Here is a 9,821-nt window from a genome sequence, read left to right on the forward strand (position 1 = left end):
TGAAACGCGTCAATGAGAAAATTGGAGAGCAACATGAACAACTCCCAATACAGCTTTCTGTTGCTGAATATGCCCTACATAAAAGTGTTTTTTCTAGCCTGAAATACGCCCGCGAGAATGCGCAAAGTCCTTCGAGCGACCAGTCGCGCGGCACTTTCGGTATATGCTAAAAGGTCCCCTGAAACAGTTCGGACAAATTTTGCAGGCGCGTAGGGTACAGCTTAAGTAGAACGTTCGCACCACAATTTAAATTAAGCGTTACGTAATAATGGAGCTACAAGCGATTACAAGTCACCCTCCTCCCTAGCCATGCTTTTCCTCCTCAACTCGTTCACCGAGTGATCGGGGCTAAGCTCCACCTTCACTGGGTCTGCGTCAGGATGAGACGTCATATCGTCCACTTCCGGTTTTGGAGCCCGCCCCCGCCCGCGCGAAACCTCTCCGCTAACCGCTTGGCCGTCGACCCCAAGCGAGAGCTATCGAAGCAGCCTGCGTTGCGAGCATTCTGTCGCAGCGCCGAACGTGCCTTGTGTTCCGGTAACCATACACTATACTGAACGTTTCAACGGAACGGTTTAGGCATAAACTCAAGCTGATGAAGGAACTTTAGCGTAGACGTACGTGAGCTGCCTGATCGGTCTCCATGGTCCAGCCACCCATTGGGGCAGAGCTTAACCGGCCAAAGAAAGAGCTAATATTGCTCTAACCAAGTGTAAAACATTTTAAACATTTACAAAACAACGTGTCAACGATTGCACGCCTGCGAAAAATTTACACCAGCTGCAAATAAGAATACATTTTGTTAATGCTACTGTGTCTGGTTGAGCTCTATGTCACCAGGTGGCTGCACCGTGCACACCTTTCACATTTGCCCTTCTGTTCATCCCATGAAACGACACGCAAAGGAACACGGCCAGGTCTTGTCCCCTTGCGCTTGCGTTTACCCTAATACCGGACTCGCGATAGTAATCATCCGGTGTAAAGTGACGGCCGCAATCCCGCAAATCCTGGTGCCGATCGGATAGCGGCAGTCCGATGCGCTGCAGCCAGTCCGCTCGTCTACTCGCTTACAGAGGGACACGATGTCGCAGCTTGACATGTTGCCAGTCGCTACGTTTGCAGTCCACAATGCAGCAAAGTCGAATCATAGCGCTGGCAAAAAGACATACCGACACTGACGACGGAGCTCTCGTCAAAGACTGAGCACGTCGTAACACAAGCAGACGACACTTGCTGTGTACCGGAAGTGCTCAAGTGTACTGAAAATTTCTTCTTGTGCATTCCCTTTATGTTACTTTCTTTTTATAAAACAAAATTAACTGACATTCCAACTATTACGAACATCATTTTTACCATACATTTGAATAGATTGTCGATCACGCGCCCTGGTCAACCAATCGGATAGCTCGACCCACTGACGTCTATGGCTGATTTGCGTCATATGAGTAGGGTAAAATTCCGCCGCGCTGTGTGCTGCGATCGGCAGCGATGTGCATTTTAAAACCTTATAATAAATTACACACTTTACGCGGAACACTTAGATGCGTCAATTAATTATCAGAAGGACCTACGCTAACGACTCAGTACGTGTGTAGAAAATCGTCAAAATCGTTACAGGGTCCCTTTAAGTATTATGGGAACTCCGGTATCGGAGCCAGCAGTCGAAGAAGTGGAGGACAAAGTGACTTGTGGGCGCGAGCAGTGGCTCGAGCCTCGGCAGATTGTCTCTACTTCTAACCATACGGAAAACCGCCTGCTTCTTGGCCAATCCCCCATAGTGGGTACGCGCCACTCTCGAGGCCACAAGACAAGACAAGACAAGGGGCCTCTTGGACGCGGCCGGCCAGGACTGGAGCCTGCTGACGTGGTCTGAGGGACCGCGCCGCTCCCACATTCGCGGCAGTAACGCGGGGCCCCGGCAGCGTTCCGGGACGGACTATGATCGTGGGGAAGGTGCGCGGTGCCCGTTCCACGGCCAGTAGCGACGCCTGCCTGGCATGGTGCGTGAACATCTCCACAACGCCAGCTGCAGCTGTGGCGTTCGCTGAGGAGCGTTTCCGCCAGCTTCTCCTCTGTCATCGTCATCGCGTCTGACATGGGAGACGGGGGCGAAGCGGTCTCCTACGCGCTGCTGAAGCTCCCTGCGCCACAGTTGGAGAAGAGATCCGCAGGCGCGGTTACTGCATCAACGGGACGCAGTACAGCATCAATGCGACAAACCGTCAAAGCACGGAGACCACGCGTGGCTGCAAACTCGGCGGCACGGCCGCGTCCAACGACTCGAAGACGTCGGAGAGCGACGACGACTAGACCATTGACGGTAAGGAAGCCGCGAAGTCAGGCGTAGGTAAGCTGTCGAAGAAAACGGCTCGGAAGAACCGCTCGGCGGCTAGCGAAGCTGAGAACAAGAGCGTCGCGTCGTCCTCGTTTAAGCCCGAGAAGGCCGAAGTCTCGGGCTCTGGCGGCGGTGACTCGGTGCTGGCTGGCGGCAGCGGCATCGCAGACGATGATGACGACGATCCTGAAGGAGTTTGACAGCTACGTCGAGAACCTCATGGGCGCTTGAGGTCAGTTGCCAACGCTAGTGGAAGCGGCACCCTTCGAGCGACGATCACCATCTGCGATCTTCCCCTCCTGTTGATTTGCGTGGTCCAGTGCCATGCGGTCTTTGTGCGGTGGAATGGCAGCGAGTGGGCGTCTGATACTTCCGGCAACATGCTGCGTGCATTTGTCAGAACGAAGTCGAGGAGGAAGATCGGACCAGGTGTGCCTCCGGGAATGGTTTCGGACTTTCTGATTTACAGTGCGTGCCCCGTAAGTTGCTGTGTCGCTGTCAAGCTGCCACGGGTTCTCAAAGCGCGAAGTGCACGCGCGTTTTTCGACTGAGACCTTCTAGTTTTTCAGTTTTTTGTAGCACTGTTCAATTTATTGCGCCACCAATAAGATATTTCGTGCTGATTCGTGCAAAACACACGTATTGGAAGCGGAGCGCTTGGATAAAAGAAGAAAATAGCGAATAATGGAACGTCATTGTCGATGATGGTCCAGGTGGTGCCACCGTGTTGGCACGTGCTGCACGGACCATTCAATGACATTCGAAAGTGGACGTTATTTTTCGAAAGTGGACTAGTTTTTTTTTTTGCTGTTCCTTGTGGACTTCCTCATTTTCTGGCTAGTATAGTGTTTTTTATTGTCACGCACCACTGAGCTGGATGTCAGATGCGCCGTCTTGGCGCCCTGTAGAGCGGCCAGTATGTCTGAACTAGGAGATGAACTGGACACAATGAAGGCCATCATCCGCGCTCTGCTTATTGCCCATAAGCGATCGGTGACGGTGAGGAGCTTCCTGTTTGCATTTAAGGATAGCGAGGGCCAAGAACTGCCATACGCAAAGTTTGGCTTTGGAGACCCGCTAAGCTTTCTTCGTAGTATCCCGCAAGTTGGTTAGTTGCACTAACCAACTAGCGATTTCTATCGCCGTCATCAATGACACGCAAACATAAGGGTCACCTTGCAGGATGCGTTGTGATATTGTATTTGTGATATTTCGTTGTGATATTCTGCATATTTCGTGTATGTTCTTCGACTCTTTTCGTAATGCATTGAAGCCCTAAAGGTATGTTTGATAGATAAATACATGTACACGAATGCACAAGCAAAAGATTGTACAGAAATCCTTTACATCGGGCATCGCGTGCGCAAGAAGTGGGTTCGGCTCCCGCTTGCGATAAGTTGCCTTTTCGTTCATTTCAACTTCCCTTTCTCTTTATTAAATATCGTAGCTCATTTAACCGTTCTCTTGAAATATTTCAGCAGAAATATATTTCCAAAAATATTTCACTTTCTCCGCGCTTTCGTTGGTTTACTGTCGCTTGGTTTCACACAGTCATTGCAATACGCGTCATACAATATTCCAGCTCGACAAATCCGCGCCGACGTTGGCAGTTCTTAAAACATATACCAGCCAATCGGCCACACCTGCGTAACGCGTTGCGTCGGAAATGACGTCATAACCGTCAATAGCAGGAAAGCTCTCCACCCAGACTCCCTACAGAAAAGGCGCCCTCGGCCTTGCAAAACAGCGCGCTGCATCGTATTACGAGGAGACGCTTTTAACGTCCGTCGACGTCTTAACGTGAATTCACAGAGCGGTTCGGCTACGCAAAGTGTTGCGAATGAAAGTGAACGCGACTGGAGATTTTGATGTAAGGCAACTGGAGTGTCACTTAAGTTACTGCGAACCTCACGCAAAAGCGTTAAATAAAGGGACACACGCAGGAAAACTCACGTGACATCACATGTGCCGTGTCTTATGCCAAGAATCACGCGAGCTGTCCGCTAACTCTTAGCAATGAAACGAGAAGGACGCAGCCTTGAATTAAAACTCCCTCTGGTGGGACGACAGGAGGGAAAGAAAGAGATAGAGAGAGGGAAGGCGTGAAGCGGCCTTTCCATGCATTCACTTCGTCTTTCCGACGCGCTGTTACGTCATTCAATCAGCTCGTCCTACACGGACGGTGCGCTCCGGTCTCTCCACTGAAACTGCCAGCTGGGCAAGCAGCAACGTACTCGTATTTCACAACGGGCGGCAAAGAAAACGGAAACATTAAACGCACAGACGAAGCAAAGCACCTCTAGCAAATCAGGTTAGCCCGTACAACAAAGACTGCTCAGTGTGCACCGAGAACAAAAGAAGAAAAAGAGCACATCCGACATTCTTGACCACGTGCTAACGAAGAAAATCGGCGATAGCGGTAATTGAACAGACCACAGGATATATGTAAGGTGCGTGATTAAAAGAAACCCGTTGAACTCTTCTGATAGTAACCACACATGAGGCGTTTTATAGCTCAGTTCTTAGGTGCCCGTTCCTGCGGGGAGCGTCGGCGAGGCTAGCCTTCCCTCGTAACCGAGCGTACGAGCAAACCGAAGAATGAAAGAGCGAACGAGGAGTGCAGCCAGTGAGCGAGAGAAGGAGATTCTTGATGAAGGGAAGGAAAGGTTGGGGTAAAGTGCAGCGCAGTAACTGTCTCTCAGCAGAGGACACCTCAACCGCGCTGCACAGGAGGTAGGGAATGAAATAGGGTGAGAGAAAGAGCACCGGAAACAGCAGCACGCCGCGGCAATGTGTTGGAGCTAAAGGCGGTCGGCGAGGCCGACAGCCTCGGCGAAGGTCAGGAACGCACGTAGAAGTGTCCTGTGTCATGAAGGGCAGCCCGAGGGGTGCAGGAGTTCAGTCACGGTGTCGCACGGCAGGCCGTGCCCACGGTAAACACGGGCAAGGGACGAGCGCGCGAGCGAAAAGTTGGGGCACTCACATAACAGGTGCTGGAGTGTCTCGATCGCGCCGCAGTCGCCGCAAAGGGGAGAGGGGGCTCCACGCAGTCGATGCCGCCGCTCGGCGGGCCACACAGAACCGGTCCGAAGGGCGAGGAGGAAGGCGCGCTCGCGCCTAGTGAATCCGGTCTGTGGGAGATGGTGCGGTGGGCGCCCCTGCGCAACTCGGTCGTCGGGATGGCGGAGCGCGAGCTCCCGTCTGAAGTGAAGTCGCGCTGTGTCCAGCGAGCTCACCCGGTCTGTCAGCGCGGTCGACGAGTCGTGTGCGCGCCTGGCCAGCTGGTCCGCCGTCTCGTTGCCCGCGACTCCGACGTGCGAGGGGATCCACTGCAGGCGTAGGTGGCATCGCCCCTGCAGTGCGTGCAGACGGACGGCAAGGCGCTGTGCAAGGGGCGGTGCGCGCTCGTCGAGTAGCAGCTGCTGCAGCGCGGGCCTCGAGTCACAGAGAATCGCCGCGCTGGTGATGTGCGGCGACTCCTCGAGGATGTCCGCAGCGAGGTGAAGTCCCGCTAGCTCCGCCGTGGTAGAGGAAGCCCGGTAGTAGAGCCGGCGCTGCCTCGTGATGCCAAGTGCGGGAGCAACACAGGCGGCAGCCGCCGAGCCGTCGCTGAGGACGGAGCCATCGGCATACAAGTGCGTCATTCCTCCCAGGTCGTCCTCGATCCTGGCAGCAGCCTCCTGCTGTACAGCGCAGAGAGGCGTGCGATGTTTGGAGCGAACGCCCGGGAGGTCGAGACACACGTGAAGTGGCGTGCGCTGGTGTGGCGGTGGCCAGGTCGGCGGTACGGGCGGAGGGTCGACCACCAGGCTGTCAAACAGTTGGCACACTGTTCCCACTCGTGACAGGGGCAGGCAACGGATGAGGGACAGGATGGGTCCTGCGTCCGGGGCACAGGAGAGGCGCTCGAGGTGACCGAGGGCACGCAGGTCAGCCGTCAAAGAGACGGGCCACGCGCCAGTTTCCGCGAGCGTCTCCGCAACCCGCGATGAGCGAGGGAGGCCGTGGCACATGCGAAGCACTCGGCGGTGGTCGCTGTCGATGAGCTTCCACAGCCGGGCACTGACACGACACAGTAGTAGCGCGTACAACACTTTCGGCAGTGCCACCGCAGAGTAGAGCGCCGCCGCGAACGAGGCAGGGCAGCCGTCGCCACGGGCGAGAAGGCCGCGCACCGCACTCTCCACTCGGCGCATCTCAGCGCGCAGCCGGCGCACAGCAGCGAACCACGTGAGGCGGTTGTCTATCGTGAGCCCCAGGTACCGCACTGTCAGGCGCCAGGGCAGGGGCACTCCTTCGACGAGCACGCAGCCGGTGCGGCGGCGAACACCGCAGGGGCGGATCAGAATAGCCTCGGACTTCGTCGACGACAGCCGCAAGCCGATGGCGCGCAGGAAGTTCGCGACGCCGTCCAGCGCCTCCTGAAGCCGGTAGCGCATCTCCCCCGTCGCAGAGGTCGGCCCGTGCACGAGAAGCGCGATGTCGTCTGCGTAGAGCACAGCACGCACAGGGAAGCGGCCCGTTTTGGGAATGCACTCGATGATGGGCGCGAGAGCAAGGTTGAACAAAAACGGGCTCAACACGCTTCCCTGAGGCACACCGCAGCGCACAGGACGAGCCGACCGTGCCCCCGACTCGGACAGCTGATGTTCTCCCGGCGAGGAAGGCCTCGATGTAAGCAAAGAGCCTGCCCTCCACACCGAGCGCCCGCACGGCGTCACAGCATACATAACCGCGCCAGCCAACTCCTGCAGAGGGGTTATCCATGGAGTTGACGCCGGCACATCTTCGGAGCACCTGATGCAGAACTTGGACACTTTTGGACCCACCATACTAGCCTCCCGGATGATGGGCCGTACAGAGACTGCTATTATTACATTTGAGGGAAGCATTGTCCCCAGGAAAGTCCTCTATCATCGAGCTATGTTCCGATGTTTGCCACACCACCCCAAAGCAGAGTTCTGTTCCTTATGCCTGATGTATGATCATCGTGCTGACAACTGCCCCACCAAATCAACTATCTTCAGATGTCCTGACTGCACGAGACAACTCAAGCAGGCAGGAGAGGAACACCAATGCTTTCTCCTCTGCCTGCACTGCGGTAGCGATCATAGGACCAACGACCCCAGCTGCCAAATTAAAAGGCAAAAAGACCAAAACAAGACAGAACGAGCCTACTTGCAACGCATCAAACTGCGCAACGAGCAACAGCCTACACTTGGTTCCAGCGCCCCCAACACCGCAACATCAACTGATTACCATCGCGAATACCCTGCACTATTATCGCACGGACAGCAACAGCAAACAACGCAGACGCAACAGCCCCAGAAGAAGCAACAAGACATGCTACCTAACACACCGCTGTCACAGCCGACGACTTCGGCAAGCGCTACACCGAACGTGCAACAACCGGCCTCGAGCAAAAGCCCTGCGCGCACCCCACAGTCTGGGAGAACCATCATACCCAAGGCGCCTGGTAAGCCAAGCACTCCTATCATCCCGCAATCCCCATCCTTCAAGACCCTAACATCACAAGCACATTCTCCTACTCCAATTTACGAAGCACCACAATATCAGCAACACGTCCTACACGCGCATTCCCACAAGGCACATTCAACGCTAGAGTCTCGTCTAAACAAATCAGAGACCCTGTTAGAACGCTTTGAAAGCATAGAAAAGAAACTTGACCGCCTCACTGATATTGTCGAAAAACTTGCCTCAGCCTACGAACGTCACGAAACACGCCTAACCCTGCTGGAACAACGAGTAGACCGCATGCTTAAGCGCCTTCTTCCAGATGAAGATCTTAGCTACGAAAACATGGACCACATGTCTCATTCGCAAAAGAGACAACTTCCTGATGACCCAATCGACACCTCCAGCACCCAGTCTAAGACCGCAAAGGTCGCTAATCCATGGCAGAAGTAAGGGACGGAAACTTTTGCGTTTGGCAGTGGAACTGCCGCGGTCTCAGTAACAAAAAAGCAATAATGAGGCAATACTTCCTAAAATTGAAAAACCCACCACATGTGTTACTTCTGCAAGAAACAAAGAACAGAACATACCAGGATACACAGCTACACATTCAGCGCACAATGAATACGACCTACCATTGATTTCGACGTACGTAAAACATAACATTAAACACTACACGGAAATAGCACCAGACTGTTTAGCAAAGTATGTCTTAATAACCACAATATACCCGGACAACTCACAACGACCTGCCAAGCTGTACAACGTCTACAATCCACCAAAATCCATGTACAACCTTAGTCAGATCTTCAAGCACGCTAAAAAAGATGAGAAGACACATGATATTTTCATCATGGGAGATTTCAATGCGCCCAACACATCATGGGGATACAAGGCGAACACGAAAACGGGCAGGTTGCTGGAAGACAACATAAACAAATTTCAGTACACAGTTCTCAACACTCCGGGGGTAACAACTCGCACAGGGGCGCAAAATCAAGTTCCTACTACACCGGACCTCGCGTTGCACAAAGGTGAATATGCTACGAGCTGGGAGAACACCCATGAAAACCTAACTAGCGACCACGACATAATAAACATCATTGTACACATGACGCCTCGAAAGCGCCGCGCTACAGTCACCTTCACAAATTGGGACAAATTCCGGAAACTGAGGCAGAATAACACTGACACAGGGCTTGACTTGGACACGTGGGCTAAAGGCCTCATAGAAACTAAGACAGCAGTTACAGACACGCACACGACTTCAGCGCCGGCAGACCGGCCCGACCCGCACCTCACACGCGTCTGGAAAAAACGCAAAAAGCTATTGAGAGTCTTATCCCAGCAACCGCATAACAATCAGCTTCGTGGAAAGGTAGATGATATAACTATTCAAGCGATCATTCATGCCCGGACGCTCGAACAGACAGAATGGAACCAAATTTGCGATAGCATCCAGAATACGTTAGACAAAAAACACACGTGGCATCTTTTGCGAGCCCTGCTCGGCACAAAGAAACAAGTGATCCCTACCATAGAGAAACACGCCAGTACACAAGGTATAAACAAAACATTTGATGAACTTCGGACCCTTTACATACCTGCGGCACATCAGTCACTGTACACAGACTATACGGGCCCCCCAAACGACAACATCGGTGCCGACTTCACTATGGCAGAACTAAACATAGCATTGCTGCAAAACAATAGGGCGACGGCGCCGGGTCCTGACGGCATCACATATACTCTTCTGCGTAATCTGCCCGACGAAGATAAAGAAACGCTTCTCTCGCACATAAATGAGCATTGGAACACGGGCACCCTCCCAGACGAATGGAGAACATCACACATTACCATGATCCCAAAACCAGGGAAAAAAGCCACGCTTTGCAACCTCAGACCCATATCCTTAACATCATGTATGGGCAAAACAATGGAACGGCTTGCACTAAACAGACTAGAAGAACATTTGGATAACACGAAACATTTTCCGCACCAGCTCATAGGC

The 9,821-nt window shown here is 53.4% G+C and overlaps 2 protein-coding genes across 2 annotated transcripts; one reads left to right on the forward strand and one right to left on the reverse strand.

Moving 5' to 3' along the window:
• Window positions 1-5,202: 5,202 nt before the first annotated feature.
• Window positions 5,203-7,167, reverse strand: LOC135900514 (uncharacterized). Its single transcript, XM_065429996.2, has one exon. The coding sequence runs from the start codon at window positions 7,165-7,167 to the stop codon at window positions 5,203-5,205; it is 1,965 nt and encodes a 654-aa protein (XP_065286068.2).
• A 145-nt stretch (window positions 7,168-7,312) lies between these two features.
• On the forward strand, window positions 7,313-8,263 carry LOC139060279 (probable plasma membrane ATPase). Its single transcript, XM_070539375.1, has one exon. It carries the CDS (start codon window positions 7,313-7,315, stop codon window positions 8,261-8,263), a length of 951 nt encoding a protein of 316 aa, XP_070395476.1.
• Window positions 8,264-9,821: the final 1,558 nt, after the last annotated feature.

This window comes from Dermacentor albipictus, chromosome 5 (assembly GCF_038994185.2).
Source record: "Dermacentor albipictus isolate Rhodes 1998 colony chromosome 5, USDA_Dalb.pri_finalv2, whole genome shotgun sequence".
In the NCBI taxonomy this organism is placed as follows: Eukaryota; Metazoa; Arthropoda; class Arachnida; order Ixodida; family Ixodidae; genus Dermacentor; species Dermacentor albipictus.

Bases quoted from the DNA above. Each gene is read 5' to 3' on its own strand.
- LOC135900514 (XM_065429996.2), bottom strand. From the start codon at position 7,167: ATGGTGGGTCCAAAAGTGTCCAAGTTCTGCATCAGGTGCTCCGAAGAT.
- LOC139060279 (XM_070539375.1), top strand. From the start codon at position 7,313: ATGTATGATCATCGTGCTGACAACTGCCCCACCAAATCAACTATCTTC.